Source organism: Molothrus aeneus, chromosome 11 (genome assembly GCF_037042795.1).
Source record: "Molothrus aeneus isolate 106 chromosome 11, BPBGC_Maene_1.0, whole genome shotgun sequence".
NCBI classification, from domain to species: domain Eukaryota; kingdom Metazoa; phylum Chordata; class Aves; order Passeriformes; family Icteridae; genus Molothrus; species Molothrus aeneus.
Genome location: NC_089656.1, coordinates 12,616,798 through 12,633,439, shown reverse-complemented (window position 1 = coordinate 12,633,439; position 16,642 = coordinate 12,616,798). Strand labels below are relative to the sequence as shown.

The 16,642-nt window shown below is 46.6% G+C and overlaps 1 protein-coding gene across 1 annotated transcript in view; it reads right to left on the bottom strand.

The window, feature by feature from the left end:
- The window catches only part of NECAB2 (N-terminal EF-hand calcium binding protein 2), a 71,020-nt gene extending 55,460 nt beyond the window's left edge, over positions 1 to 15,560 (bottom strand). Inside the window, exons 1-2 of the mRNA XM_066557219.1 lie at positions 15,325 to 15,560; positions 6,702 to 6,726 (exon numbers count right to left, since the gene is read on the bottom strand). Coding sequence (XP_066413316.1) covers positions 6,702 to 6,726; positions 15,325 to 15,522 — 223 coding nt within the window. The 5' untranslated portion in view covers positions 15,523 to 15,560. The remainder of the gene's footprint in view (positions 1 to 6,701; positions 6,727 to 15,324) is intronic.
- Between the last annotated feature and the right edge of the window lie 1,082 nt (positions 15,561 to 16,642).

The window sequence follows — 16,642 nt, the reverse complement described above, 5'->3', positions numbered from 1 at the left end:
GCATAACTCAGCCTGTAGCACATGAGGGTGCAATTGTTTACAAAGTCATAACCCAGTGCACCCAATTCAAGGTCTGCTCTGAGGAATTAAGGTAATCCAGAAAAAAAGAGAAAAAAATCCACCCCTTGATTCTAACATGAATTTGCTAACAAGCAACAGGAAGTGGCTTTAGAAGAAAAACAGATCCTAAAAAACTCCCAGCTCTTCATTTCTGCAGCAGATACCCTCAAATCTTTGAAGAATGAAAAAGGCAGCCCTGAAAGGGCAGGAGCAGCTGGGAAGTGCCCTTTCAAGCCGGTCGATGATGAAAATCAAATCACAGAATCTTCATAGGTTCATAGTGATGAAGGGTGGATAGAAGTACTGGGGACATCTAATGACAGCCTGTAGAGCATGGCCAGCAGCCACCTTTCACAATTATCTCAAAATTCATCATCTGGTGGATAGGTTTGTTTATTATTTTGGGAACAGCATGTCCCAATTCAAGCAGATGTCCTCCCTTCCAAATCATGTGCTGTGAGCTTTGCAAGGACTTGGAAGCGTCCAAGGAGAGACCTTGGGGATGATACAGGAGTCCAAATAACTCAAAACAAATTCAAACTTTCTCCTTGTAAATAAAGGTCACTGCACAGTCTTACAAAAGGTGCTTTTTGATTGTCACGTGAAATCTAGACTATCTAAATGCAAATCTTTTCTTATTTACTTAAAAGACAAAGCTAAATACATTCAGACTGGTCATCTGGTCATGGAAGACCTATCAGATTTATCCATAGTAACAAAGCCTGATTCATTACTGAATCTTTCTACTTACATGTGGGAGGCTGCTAATACTGGTTTTGTTATGCAAGAATTATAAATATTCTCACTGAGAACTAATGACTTAATTTAGATGCACCAGCAGGATAGAAATAGCTGAAGGTTTTCCCAGCACATGAGGAGCAGTGGCCATGCAGAAGGTAATTACCTGGCTGTAGAAATAAGTGGTTTTGAAGAGTGATAACCCATTAAAACAGGTACTGCAGAACACCCAAGAGCTCACAGTTAAAGCACAATTCACCACAGTGACTGTGGGAGGAGGGGTTATGTGTGCAACAAGAAGCTTATTAGGTGTTCAGGGTCTTTTTATTCTGATATCATATATATATATATATATATATATATAGAGTTATCAGTGCCCTAAGTTGGCATCTTTTTAAGATCCAATAAAAGCACCCAAAGTTACAATGCCTTAATTTTTCTTCCTTGATAGCCACGTTATTGAAGTCCAAGTTGCTTACAACCATTCAAGTCCTGTGCAAGTGCATCTTCTAAAAGAGCCTCAAATTCATGGGGAAATGGGGGAAGAGAAGTATTTCAAGTTAGAAACAACTTGTGGAGAGTTACCAAGCTAAAAATGGGGTCTTTGGATCATCTGCTCACCAGTGAAAATTTTCTCCATCCATCTCTCTGTGAATTTCTCTGTGATCCCATGCTACCAGAACTGAAGAGGCATTTTCACTCCATTTTACCCCAATTTCTGCACTAATAATTCAACATAAGCAAGAGGCACTCAGAGTGAAAGAAGGAAAAGGAAGCATTTACACAGTAATCTGTGTCTGGTTGCATTTGTGAATTAGAGCTCTAGGCACATCCACAGACAAACACACATTTCTTCCCACTGTAGGATCACTAGAGAGGATCAAAATAATTTCTCCAGGTGGGGTCTGGAAAAGGTGGGTGAGAGGTATTATTACCACTAGACACCCTGCAAATTCCCCAGATCTGTAAGATCCTCAGAGGAACTGTCCCTGCCTACAAACACGACACTGAGGACAGGCACACAGCATTTGTGAAGGGCTGGAAATTGCTGGAAATTGCCGGTAGCTTCACCCATGTGTTCCTCTGGAGGCCCCCTACACCAGGATTCATTCAGCCTTCCCGTCTGCTGCAGGCCCAGGACTCTCCCTGCTCTCCCACCAGCATCCCTTCATCAAGAAATGCCATCCATGGGAGAAGCCTCCCTCTCTTCCTTTGTGTGCTGGTGTTTAACAAGGCTGATTTCTACTCAGCTGACACTTAGGATATGCCTTCCTGAACATTATGAAGAACTTGAGTTCTTGAACATCTCAAGCTGGGGCTGAGAGATTTGCCTGAGGCTTTTCATTTGCTTGGTTTTGGTTTTCTGCCTTTTTCCAGCTTTTGGAGCCTGTGAGGTCCCCATGCCAGGGGTCAGCAGTGGCACCATGGCCACAAAGGCACCAGGCAGAGCAGCAGTGCCGGTGCCATGTGTGGGCAGCAGAGCTCCCTCTCCTCACAAGGGCACAGCCCCACTCACAGCTGGCCAGGCTCCCTGGCCAGCTGGTGGTGATGCTGATGTGCAAATGCAAAGCCATTTGTGTTCCCTTCTTGTCAGGAGCTCTCTATGTGCCCCCATGGTTTGTAGCGCAATTTGCTAGGAGACTTGTAGCACTGGGATGTGCAGACCTTTCCTTACACAGAATAGCAGCATAAATCTCATTTAATGAGCTCTTAAGTGACTAACAGAAATCTGTGAGCAGCTATTTAAAGGATAAGCCCTACTGGGATAGGAATGGGCACAATGCCATTGCCCTCATGGCTCTTAACCAAGGAGCCCTTTCCAAACACCAATTCCTGCTCCATTCATGCTTCCTTTTTCCCCCTTTATTAGCTCTGCTATGTCCTCTGCAGGCCCTCAGCTGATCATTCAGATCACTGAAAACTGAAACCTCCTCTCAGCATTACTCTGGATTTCTTCACACTTCATTGGATTTCATTTCTGATAAGAGGAGCTATTCAGGACAGCATGCACTGAATGGCTTCATTCCCATCTTCTCTAGGTATAATTTGAAGGGAGAACCAGAACAGTTTGGGCTTGGTCTTGGTACAGAAATCACAAGGGCAGCAACAGGAAGATGCCAGGCTGACTGAACCACAGTATTAACCCATCACTATCACTATCAGGTGCAATACTGCACCACTGCCAGCCCCTCCTGCCATTTTCTGTAGGAGTTTTATAACCAAGGTTTTGGCATATTTCCTTTTGCATCTCTCCTCTTCCAGGCCAGAGGTCCAGGGGAAACCCCCTAAAGCTCCATTGCCTGGGACGTCAGACCCGGGGGTGGGTCAGACTGGTGCCCATTGCCACGAGCAGGATCTAAGAATTACAGCAAACCCCACCAAACTAAAGCACAGATCAAGCTGGCTGCACTTTGCATTTGGTTACACTCTAGGCATGGGGGCTGGGTAGTTGCAGTGAGTTGGAGATTTCCAGATAAAACATCAGTTTTTGGGAAGATGCTTATCTATAATGGATTGTTAGCAGTTAGACTGTTCTGCCAAAATAAAACTCTTTTAATCTTTCAAAGAGAATCCTGGGCTATTTAATTGATTAGCAGCTTTCTAATGAGAGGATTAAGTACACAGTAGATAACTGAGATGATTGGCAGCTCTACTGCACCAGCCTAAAACAAGATGCTTCCTTTTTCCCAGCACATTCCAATTAAATGATTAAGTATTGTTTACTGGGACTGGGAGGATTACAAGACAGTAGGTGGATTTATTAGCAGAGAAAGGAAAAACACTCCTACACAAAAGAAAAAGATTATTTTGAATGACTAACAGCCATGCCCCTGCAAAGCATGACTAGATCTAACAGAGTTATTCACTCTCAGGTTACACTCCAGCCCTTCTCCCTTTTTCAGACCATTTGTCAGTTTATCCAGTTATCTCCAATGTGCTCAGCATTTCCAGGTGTCTTATGCAGACCATTTTCTGAGTTTATCATGTAGATAGTTACAAAACTACTTGATATTGTCACTGGGGAAAAGGTTGAGAACTTAGCTCACATTATAGACAGAATCTCACTTCTCTGGAACAGGAGACCAAGATGTTTTTTAACAAGCAGGAGATGCTTCATTAGCAGCCTTTTAGTACATGTAGGCACTGAATCAAATCACCTAAATACATGTACCTGAACATGGCAGGGGAAATAACATGGTTTGGCGTCTTGCAGCAAGAGCATCCAATTTTACATGAATTAACAATTTATGTGAGAAGGTTTGGAAGAAAGGGGGAGGAGGAAGATGCTCTTAATCTCGAGCTATCAGGCTCCATAGTTACCGTGCCTGAACCAGCCACTCTGCTTTAACACAATATGTACCATTTTTACCAAGCTGGGGGAAAAAAATCAAAATGCTGAAAAGATTTCCAAATTTATGACCCCTTGACTGCACATTAAATGAGACTACTCCTTATCTTACAATCCCTTCCTTTGCCTTTTAGGTAAGCCTCTAACCATCTGATCTCTGCATGGAAAAAGTTAAATGAGATGTTGTGGTTAAACCAGATGTCAAGAGCCAAAGATTTGTTCAGATTTTTCCCTGCCCTATTTCTGCAGGGTTCCTACACAGGTTTCTGAGAGTGGCTTTGGCACAGCTGAGGAAAGCAAGGGTTGCCAGCTCTGGGGGAAGCTGCCAGCCCTCTCTGCCATGGGAGCTCTCCCCAGTGTCCCCCATCACTGGATAAGGATCCAGATCCATCTCAGCTGGTTCATCAGAACAGCAAAGCCCCAGCCAGACAGGAACCTCTGCAGCTTCTGTTCACAGAAGCATGTGAACAGAGTCAAATATTTTGGTAATCTGTGGACTTGTGTTTTTAACAGTCTGTCCAAGGCTCAGGGCCCCATCCTGGGATTCTGACAAAAATGAAAAGTGTGAGATTTTCGTTTTTCCTCAGAGGGCTGTGCACAGCACCTGCTGGGAGACATAAAAGCAGCAGGCTGATGCTTCCACTGTTCCTTGGAGCTGTAACAGGCAAAGCCATGAATAGCTGAATTTCAACAAATCAATAAATTAAAGTCCAGAATGTCACAGAGAAATTGTGAAAAAGAGATCCCCAGGGATATGAAATACAAAGATATTACCTCTGGCTCTGGAAACCTCTGAGCCCTAGTTTTCAGAGGGGCTGTACCAATGGAAATATTCTTGCACATCTCCTGCAGCAGCTGCTGTGAGCTGCAGGAGGCTGGAGAGGGGCAGTGGGGAGCTGTGATCCCAAAAGGCTGCAGAGGAACACACTGAGCTAATTATAATGAGTGGCAAACTCTGTTATCCAGAGCTCATCAAATATGAATGGCTGGTGACACTGGTCACCATGGCTAGCAAGTGTCAAGGAAAAAGCAGCATCTAAATAAATGTGAGGAGAACCCCTGGAGGATGCACAGTCCTTCAGGGGACAGCCCCAGGGTGACAGTCCCTGCTCTGTGGGACTGAGGGCAGGGATGCCCAGAGTGCCACCTGGCAGGAGCCAGCCTGGGGGGCAGAGCTGTCCCTTGACTCCAGCTGCTTTGTGCCAGCCTGTGCCCCTGAAAAGGGAGGGGCAGCATTGATCCCATGGAGAGCCCCCACTGTGCTCCAGGAGCTGCAGGTCCTGTGCACTGCAGGCAACAAGAGTGGGAGCAGGGATGGAGAAAGCTCCTTCACCAAAGAGCACCTGGCCTTCCTTAAGAGATCCAGCCACTCTCCCTGCAGTGCCCATTGAGGGTCAGGAGAGGCAGGAGTATTTACCTTCTCTGCCTGTGCTCAGTGGTGTTGGTTTCCTCACCCGCTGTAAGTGCAGCCCCTGCTCTCACCCTTGGCAGTTCAAATACCTGCCCAGCACCATCTCTGAAGTCAGACAGCCAAGAACATAAACTCATGTTTTCTTCTCCATTCTCCTTGCATCACACAATTGCTCAGATTTTCTAAGCAGCAAACTTCAGTATCCCATTACTCTGTCAGTTGCCATAACCAAGGGCCCACAGTTCCATGGCATTCACTTCTTATTTTGAGCCAGCTGGCAGCACCCTCCTTACCCATGGGCAGTGAGGATACCCATCTATGAGCACCAGCAGAAATCAGGTATCTCCCTTCTACAGCTGGAGGAGAACAACCAAACTCTCCCCTGTGCTCCTCTGCACAACCCTCCCACAGGTCCCTCTGCAAACACACAGAATTTTGATGCACATTGAATTTTCTTCTTGTACAACAGGGAAAGAATAGATACTAGCTCTTGGGATTCTATCTAAAATAAAACTGATTTTCAGGCTGTGGAAGAATCCTGGGGTTGGGCCCACTGACTCTTCTTTCCTTCAGCTTGTTACCTTTCCAGTTCTCCCTTTCCAAGTCATTTAATGAAGACTCATCCGGGTTATTCCAAACATAAGGACTTGGCTGGGTCAGTGCAGGTGTTCAGCTTTCCACAGGCACAGACTGAAATCACACATCAATGTGTCTTTGATGTATGGTCCAGTCCCTCAGGAACCAAACTATTAATCTTGCCAAGTTAGGTTTGTTTTGCAGAGCTACTTCAAGCTTGCCAAGGGGTGGATCCTCATTTATCACTTACCTGTGATTTATTTTTATATTGTTTTTGTGAAATTGCTCTTAATCTGGTGATTCTCCCACAACAACTTGTATACCAGGATCACTTCTGCTCTAAGAACATCTTTTCCAAAAAAACCCCAAAAGCTTTTCTGATGTTTTGTGTATCAGCATCAGACTCAGTAAACTGAGCAACATTTAAACTTAACATTTTAAAAATGTTTAAAATGTTAAATAGTTAAACATTTAAACATTCAAACACTTGGATGTTACTATCAGGAAAAACAGTAATACTGATAATAGTCCAATCAAGAAATGTGAAGTATGAATGCACAGACTTACCATTTTTGTCAGCTCTTCTGAAAATCTAGAATTGAAAGAGAGAAAGAGAAATGTGTTAACTGTGTGTTGTCCAGCATGGGGGTGAAGCCCTTTGCTCAGCCCCACACACAGGGCAGGTTCAAGTGCTCCAACCCCTCAAGACCCAGTTCAGGGCTTTACTGAGCTCACCCTCCCCAAGACTCAGCTCATCTCCCCTAGAACAACACAAATTACTGGTGGAATAACTGGAATAATGGGTGCAAATGCTTTCAGCACTTCCAGCACCTCCCTCACTTAAAGCTGAAACCATGAATCCAACACCAGAAAAATACACGCTAAAAAAAATCCCAAAAGTCATGCAGCCAGTCCAGACAATTTCTCTGGAGTCAATAAAATCTCTTAAACCAAGTTTCACAGCTCTGCACTTCTGAAAAAAAAATTATTTACAACATTTTTTTAAAGCATGTCTCCTGCGTGGGAAGGAGATTATATTTAGACTTAAAACTACAGCGTGGAGAACAGCCCACAGAGAGGAATCAAATGGCCATTTCAGAAAGAAAAAAAAAAAATTGCAATAATGTGTAGTACTGTAGAACTTGCCAGGGAGAAAGAGTGCAGAAACAACTGCAACTTTTTTCACCAGTCTCATCTGAGGAATTGTCCCCTAACACTGAAATCAGCTGGTCCCTTGGAGGGCTCTTGCTCTAACTGAGTTTTTAACCACACAACACTGATTAAACATTCATTAGCTAGCCCCCCTTACTTGATGCATATGTATTACTTCATTTTACACAGTCACACCCCTTAAGAAAAATCCTCTCATGGATCTTCAACATTTGGTGTCCTTTGTAGGTGGCTGTTCCTTGCCCCCACTTTTGAGTAAGCCAAATACCTTTGTTTTGCATAACTTCTACTTTGTCACCCCTGCAGAGCTGAGCTGCCATCCTGCTTGTGTTTTGCATGACTTCTGCATCCCTAAATTACATCCTTCATCTGCTTCTCCAGGGCTGTGCTGTTTTGCTCTACTGACCTTGCCAATAAAATGCAATTAATAGCAAAAGGCCTGTGCAAAGGCTGGAAAATTACGGGTGCCTGCCAAAAATGGCCACTAGCACAGGTTGGCCATAAATTACCAAAAAATTAACATGGGCAGAAAAGGTAAAATATTCTTATCATCTCTTCAAGCCTGACCCTATTAATTTGAGCAAGAACAGAGATTTTAGTTGTACAAAGAAATTTCCCTGAGGAGGGAATAAAAGCACCAGCAAGACAGATCAGAGTCTGCCATAAAATAGAATCTCATATTTTCTGGGTCACAAAACCATTAAATATAAAAAAAAAATACCAGAAGAGAAATTGCTGCACAAAGCAAGAACCCCAAGAGACAAATTGAATTGCAGAATATGCTACTTGACTGAATATGGCTTAATTAAGGAACATTAATCATTCTTTTGTCCAAAATCCTTGTGAGGCTCTGCAGCCCGGGGCAGAGTCAAAGCAGGACTCTCTGGTGTACTTCAGCCTGAGCCAAACCAAAGTGTTGGGAGTCATAGAAGCTGCCTGCAAGGATTACAGCTTGTGACCACACCAAAACCCCTCTTGTGCTGATCTCCATTTTCTTAGAGAAATTAGAAGGTTTAGGAGGGAAAATCCAACCTCTCTCCACACTTACAGATTTCATTGATGTTAAATTTGGGGTCTGAAAGGCCAGCCAGTCATGGCTTGTCTATGGGAAGAAGGAATAAATCCCAGCAGGACCCCAGCAAGCTGCATGGCTTTGGCACACATCCCTCACTGTGCCCACTGTGCCCTGCCCACTCTTTGAAATATTCCTCTTCTCATGGCTTGGACACCCCAAATCCTCGCTCCCCATGAGCACCTCCAGAGGACACAGCTCTCTTCCTGGATGCTGGTTATTTCTGGGCTTTTTGTTTCATCAGCACATCCTTCTGTTGCTCTTCCCACTACTTTGAAACCACGGTGTTACAGCCAGTCTAACACAGCAGGAACAATGCCTGTCCTAAGGTCCCATGGGAGATCACCATCCCACTAAGAACAGCTGGCAGAGGGAGAATGGGAAGGCAAAACCAATAGGTAAAATGGAGATTAAAAAAGGAGAAAGGCTCAACCTGCAGTGCTCTGCTCTATGGAGCTGTTTACCTTGCAAGGAATACTCGGAGTAACAGGAAAAAAAAAAAAAGAAATGGAAGAATTGCTTAGAAATTGAAGTATTTATATCCAGCTTCACTAAGTGAATATTTTAGGGCTTTAACTGTCCCAGACACTCCCTAAAGTATGACTATTTGTAAATGAACACGTTGATGTGTTGATGAAAGATCACATTGGCTGTGTTACTTATCAAAGTTTATTCTACAGGACCAAGCTGCTTGGCTTTTATTGCTAATGAGCAGGATTTATTCTTTCAACTTAATTGAACGACCTAAAATTTGCACACATAAAAAAAAAATTAAACTGGGACACCTGGAGGGAAAAAACAATTTAAGATAAAGTCATCTGTCAGCACAGGCAGGCACTGCATCAAGATATGAGCCCTGGAATGAGCATCGGGAGCCTGATAAAGATGTAATATAGTCTGTGATAGCTTGGCAGTGCTGCCAAAAATGCTGCTGCTGTGAAGACCCAGGATTTATGTTCTAGCTCAGCAGAGTGCCCTCCCCCACACAGCCCAAAGACACCCTCTGCTCAGGTCTTGGATTAGTTGTTCCAATGGGGGAAGGAGGTGGTGAGCTTTCCATAAGGGAAAGGTGTAAAATGTAAAGGGGATGGAAGGGAAACCACAGCCCCTCACAGCTTCCCTATGGACCAGAGGGCAGACCCATGATGGTGCCAGGCTCCCAGGGAGCTGGGGGCTCCCCCCAGCTCCAGAAGAAGGGAGCACCACTGAGGCTGCTGTGTCATCTCCAAGGCAGAGCTGCAGAGCCCAAACATCCCCAGCCAGCAGCAAAGGCACTCAGACTCAGCCAAGGCAGCAGCCCTGGAGGTCAGAGAGAGAGGAGCCAATGAAATATGGATGGAGAAGTGCCCTGTCCTGCCAGGCCCTCAGCAGCAATTGGCTCCCTGTGCCTGCACGTGGCCCAGGATCCTCCCCTGGCTCAGCCTGGCCAGGGATGCTCTTTCCGCTCCATCACCCCCTGTTCCCAACCGTGGGGGCAGTGCAGGATCTCAGATGGGAAATGAGGAATTATCCACTTCAAGTACCACAGCCACCATCTCCCCCATCAGCTGTGCTTTGAAGCTGTTAAGCAAAGCTCCTGAAGCACAGGCTAAGTCACAGAGTGAGCCCACAGGATGCCCACAATATGGGCATTAACCCATTCCGTAGGATTTATACAGGCAGTGCATTCAGTTTGCTGTCTGTGGCACACTTAACCCATTTACCAGTGGTTTAGATGAATGTAAACACTATTTTCTCTAAAGCAAAGAACTTCTGTCAAGATTTCCAATAGGTTTTCTCTAAATGTATGATTTTTCTATTCTCTCAAATGGCTACTGTAGATATTTAACTGCCAGAAGTAAGCAATTCAAAACCCTGGTGGTAATAATAAATGTGAAAAAAAAAAAAATGATGGCTTCAAATCTAAACGTTTATATCTGCCTTCTCATAGCTCCTGGATGAGAACATGCCACACTGGAGGCTTCTTAATGAAGGGTTTCTCACAAATTTTCTTAAATTCACAATAGCACTCCCCTAAGAAGCCCAAGAATTATTAAAGGTTTGTGGAGTTTATAATCCTTTCACCAGGTTAATAAGATGTTGATTTAAAATAGATTGCAGCTGAGCTGAAATTCTGTTTACCATCATAATCTGGGTGCAGAATAGAGGACAAACATAATCGTGTCTCATGCATGAGGAAAGCCAATGGATGAGGAGGCATCCAGAGACCCACACAGACCTAAAAATATTATTGATCCTCATATTATGCTCCTGCATTCCTGTTCTGGCTTTCTGTTCCTCTCCCTACAAGTCTTGACACTTCCTTTGGAGTTGAGACAAGGTTTTATATCAGGTATGTCCTTTATTTCTCAAACTTGAGGCACCAGTAGGAATCTCCTCTCCTGCAGCCTCTCTCTGTTGCTCTTTCTGGTGAAAATGTGAGAAAATAATGACCTGAAGCTTTGTCACTATAGACTATGTCCTTAGACACCCTCAGGTTAATGAGTGTTCCCCATTCTAGGAGAAAGGTTTTATTTTGTGTTTCAGTAAGGAATATGCCATTGGTGTAAAAATACTGTCCCATCTGCACTGGCTCGCCACAAAACAAGGCTGCTGCAGAGCTCCAGGTCTCTGGGCATTTTACCACTTCAAAGCAGATCCTTTTTCTTTTTCCCTTCCTCCCCAAGAGAAGAGCAGCTGACACCATGTCCCAACCTCTGCTTTCACTCTTACCTTCTCTTTAGACTTCACCTGGCTGTCCTAAATTAAAGTTGCATGAGAGAGGTAAGAGCTGCAGCTGATGTTCTGACCTGCTGATGCTCAGCACTAGAAGTTACTTTTCTGTTCAGCTGCATTTCAAGCACCCACTTACAAAGGCTGGAGATCAGAGGAGAAGGGATGGACTCTCCTGTGTGATCATGTACCTGGCAGTGAGCAGTTCCTGAAGGAAGAGAGCCTGGCCTGCCCTGGCCCTCCTCTCCAGCTGTGCCTGCAGGTACAGCTCAAGGGAAGATGTCAAACCATGGATTTCACAAAGGGAGGATAAAGGAGGAGGAAAATAGCCCTCCCAGTTCACTCACAGTGAGAAGGTAAACAAGGGCAAAGGAAGGGGAATGAAGCAACATTGAAAAAAACCCCAACAAACAAAATGAAAACAGAAGGAAAAAGGTCAAAACACAAGAGGAGCGAGAAGGGATTCCCGGGATTCCTGTGGTTGCAAGAGCCTTGCTATTGAGGGCTGCACTGGAAATCATTCATTGGCAGAATGGCTGGAAATGGCAGTTCTGGGTGTACATTTGGAAATGCACCATTGGCACAACCCAAATTCTCTGTATCTTCTATGCAGAACCTCACTCAATCCCATGGGGCTGAAGAAGCACAAACCAGATTTGGCCACAAGTGAGGTTGCAAGATGAGCCATAAGAATGAGAGATGGATTTGAAATGATCTTCCTGTCTAAGAATAAAAAATCAGATAAGGGTCAAAATTAGTTTTCAGTAAACAACAGGGTAGATAAAACAGAAAGCTTCACCTGACCTGAAATGAATGGAACTGTGTTCTTCAGGAGTGTTTAAAATAAAGCAAAAAAATCAATGCATTGGCAAGAAAGGAGGCAGGGAGGCCAGTGCTGCTTGGGGCTCACAGTCCTGCCATTCATAACCAAGGCTGATCCTCACTTTAGATGCCAAGCAGGAGATGAGCTGTGAACCAGATGGAGCATCTTCAGCTGCAGCTGCTGTGACTGACCTGGCCTCAGGTGCTCTGGGGTTCACACCTCTGCTGTCAGCTCAGGCTTTTGGCAGTGACAGGAAGGCAGGAGATGAGCAAGGGCAGTAAATCAGCCAGCTCTGAAGCACTCCCAGAGAGAACAACAGCTGGCCTGGACATTCCTGTGCCTCCAGGGCCATCCACCTCAGCTCTGTGTTGCACATGCACTCATTCACACTCAGCAAATACAATCTCACAGAGAATATACACCCACATAATATATCCTCCTTTTCACAAGCATTGTGACATTGAGGATTTGTTCTTGACTGGAAGTGCCACCATCTCCTCTTGTGGGTTGGAGCAGCTCTGTGACAGTGTTTAATACAGGGGGTTTGTCCTTGTGGGTGCAGGAAGCACCAGATGTCCTGTGTCCATCCAGCCTGAGTGGCTGCCAGCCCTGAGCCTTGGGCTCCTGAAGCTGGAGCAGACCCAGAGAAGGCACCTGAGGGTGGGCACAGGATGGGTACAGACCCCTGGCTCAATCTCAACCCCTTACGATGATTTGTCCAGTGTAAGAGCTGATCATTCATTCATTCATTCATGCTGAACTAGTGAACATTATTCAACCTTTTTTAATCCTTTACCTAAAAGGCCTGAGGCAAAGTAAAAGAAAAGCACAGGAGCCAGCCCAAAGTTAAGACTGATCCTCCAGGGGCAGTAGCCAGGCTGATGGCAGAAGACATCTCAGCCCCTTGTTGTGTTTTGCTCCTCTTCAGCCCTCAGTTTTGTCCCACAACAGCACAGTTGTGTTTCTTTGGTGGAAAGAGCACAGGGAAGTTTGTTCTGACACACCAGACACCCTCATGGAGGAGTCAGAACAAGAGCACCGGGGATGGATGAATTAAAAGAAAGCCAGAAGAGGAAGAAGAAGTGACTAAGGTACTATTAGTGTCAAAGCCATTTTATCTAATTCATAACCAAGCCCAAGCTTTCCCCTCCTCCCCCAGCCCCCAAGAAACTGCCCACATAGCACACCAGCTCATAGAAACCAGTTAGCCAAACATAAAATCTTTTATTTCTTCCTCCCCCCTGGAGAAGCTGCACTGCTGCGTGGCTGGGACTCACTGCTTCCCCAGCACATCCATCAGCAAAAATGTGAAGGAGTTAAATGGAAAACAGGTTATCATCCCTGAGCATTCAGTGGGATGCTTGTTACTTTCATGCTAATGTGTGAAAATTAAGCTAGATAGGTGTTCCCTGTTGAAACCCTTTGTATGAAGGGGGGGTCTGCAATGCACTTGAAGAGCCCATTACAGCGAAGCCACAGCTTCAATTGCCTTTGCTTTTGTGCCTGGAGAAAAAGGAGAAAATCAAGTTCTAAGGAAGGAGGGGAAAAAAAAACCCTAAAGCTCTCAAATCTTACATTTCCAGAATCCATTTCTACTTTCAGCAGGTGAGAAAGGGCTCCCAGTACCATTGTGAAAGGGAAAAATGATCAGGAGCTGCACGCCCAGCTCTATTGTACTTCCCACTGAAATAATACAATGCTCTACTGTGTTTCCCATTCTGAAAGTTCATGACTCTTTTCCTAATCTCAAAGCTCAAAGTGAAAAAAAAAATCACTTAGAGATAGTAAAATTGAATGGATAAGATACCATTTTGGTGGCAAAACACTCCTAACTCAAGAAACCTCTTAGATAAATTTAATGTTGCTTTCTAATTGCATTTGTGCTCTGAAGCGCAGATTCCAAATTATTGTAAAATTTTGGCAATTTCAAGACAGATTAAAAAACAAAACAAGCCAAAACAAACCAAAACAACAAAAAACAGGAAAAAAATCCCAGGAATTCCCTCCTGAGCAAGTTAATTTAAAAGACATGAGGGTGTGAGTTGCACTTGTTTCCCCAGAAGCTCACTGCCCCAGCCTGCAGCTGCCCACCTGCCGGCCCCTAACACGGGCAGGATCACCCACCCATCCATCCTGCTCTCTGAGCTGCTTTTGGCAACTAGAGACAATGGCTCCTCAGGGAACCAAAATGCCTCTCAGCTCAGGGTGCTCAGAGATGGAAGAGTTTCAGACTCTCCAGCCCACACCAATGCCTACGGGTTCAGCAAATTATTTACAAAATGTACGGGCTTGCCTTGAAGAGCTACTACTGCCTATCCTGTCTCTAAGGAGAGCATGAGTTATCCTTTACTACAGCCAATGCTTCAGTAGTTTATTTTGCATTCATTACTTCTTTTTTAATTTTTTTTAAGCTAGGAGATAGCAAAACAGAGGATCCATGTGTTTAATTACTGGATGCTGCAGAAAGACTGTAATTACACCATTTGCACTCCGGCTGATTCCACCCCACTCTCCCAATTCATTTAAGTGCAAACAGCCTCGGTAGCTCCCTAATCAGAAGGTCTATAAATACAGCAATCGAGGCACTGAGCACATCCCTGCCAGCCCCCCAAACCAGGATTAAACACCTGCAGTGCATCCTCAGATGCAGGACCTGGGAAAAGGCTGCAGAACCTGGGGTGTACACCCATGCTCAGCCCATCCAGAGGGTGCAGGGAACGGGGCACCTCAAAGCCCAGCCGGCCCCGAGAGTTCAGAGTCCTGCCCAGGAGAAGGACACGAGCTACATCTCTGTGCCCATCCGGTAAAAAAGGTGCGGGCTCAGGAGAGGCAGTGCAGTATCCACACCGCACCCCGTGCCCAGCCCGCTCCAGCAGATGCAGAACCAAGGTGCAGCTTTTCCCCAGTTGTCCCAGAGAGCGCAGGGCAGGGGGACAGGGGACCCAGGGCACCCCGACAGTCTGGGCTGTGCAGCACCGGGACAAGCGGGCGCAAGACCCGGGCTGCAACCCCATAGCCTGGGCAGCCCCGGGGCCCCGATCTGCAAAGAAGTTGTTAAATCTGAGCACACCTAACCCAAGGAGCCCGGGAGATGCAGGAGCTGGGCTGCATCCCGTGCCCACCCCATGCCCATCCCATCCCAGCCGGCCGAGGATGCGGGGAGCAGCCCTGCTGCCGAGCCGCCCGCGGTGCGGGGTCCAGGTGAGCTGAGAGCCGGGCTGCAAACCCTGCTCAGCTGCTCCGGGAGATGCTGGACCCGGGGAACAACAGCGACCCGAGGGGCTCCAGCGGCTGCGGGACCCCCACGCCCACCCAGCCGGGATTGCCGGAGCCGGGCGGCTCCGGGCAGCGCGGAACATCCCCGCTGCCGAGGGGAGGCAGGAGCCGGGCTGCGGGGTGCAGGGAGCACTCACATCGAGGATGACGGAGGTGCCCTTCCTCTGGGCGGCGGTGGCTCCCGGGGCCAGCAGCTCCCTGTCGGCCAGGCCCTTGTCGCCCATCCTGGCGGCCGCCCAGCGCAGCAGCCCGTCCAGCCCGCGCAGCGCCGGCGCCGGCTTCCGCAGCAGCTTCTGCACCCCGGCCCGGCAGTACCGCGCTGCCTGCTCGCACATCGCTCAGCCCGGCCTCATCCCGCCGCCGGGACTCCCCCTCCTTCCCCTCCTCCTCCTCCTCCTCCTCCTCCTCCCACAGCCGCTCGGCGGGCAGCGGGCGGGTCCGCGGGGGATGCTGCCCGAAGAGCGAGGGGGGAGTTTTGGGGTGGGGGGAGGTCAGCTCCCCCCTTCAATACAAAGCACCTTTTTACGGATTTTATGTCGAAAAGGCTGTATTCGTGTTCTCTCCTCTCCACAGCAGATTTTAGCAGCTCTTTGTGAGGGCAGAAGAGAACAAATTTGTTGCTGGTAAATAAAACTTGCCCCTGCACCCCTATCTCTCCTCCAAAAAGTCCCTATTCAATGAATGGTCAGCGATTCCAGGTGGGTTATTGCAGCATCTGTGGCTACAGCACTAACCACAGTGCCCAGCTAGAAAATATTCCTAACCCTGTAATTCTGTATTGTGAAGGTATTTCTTTGAGATTCTCCTGTGCTCAGCTTCATCCTCTAAATCAGCAGGATTTAGACTTGCAGTAGAGACAATAAATCTTCTGGACAAAATGGCACTAGGTAATTTCATTTCCTGCTCCACACCTGAGGAGGTGCTCCCAGTTTGAGTTCAAACTCAGAGAGGCACCAAAGCAAGGGAGCTCAGACCCAGAAACTCCGAGGTTTCCCCAGAGTTCTGGAGTGGCCACAGGCTCCAAAGGGCCTTTCCCTCTCAGAGGCAGCTCTAGAGGACTTCATGTCCCACCAGGACCACATCCCCACATTTGAACAGCTCTGTCACAGGAGCCAGCATGCCCAGCACCCCTGAAAGCATTGCAGAATTCCCACACAGACCCTGTGCCTGACCAGCAGCAGGATCACTCCAAAGGGCCTCACCAACCACTGCCTTCAGTGAAACAAGCAGCAGAAAATGGTTTCTTTCCACAGAGCTTACACATTGCAGTTCACCACAACCCAGACCCTCAGAAAAGCCTACCTAGAGGAATTATTTAGCTGCTTCTTCCAACCACCCCTCTTTATTCAGGTAAATTGGGGTGAATTTTCTGTGTTTGAAGTGACAGGTGGGAAATGGGCTGAGCCCCTCTTTCACCAAGCTCTTGCCTGTCAGGGTTTCCTTCTCCAGCAATGC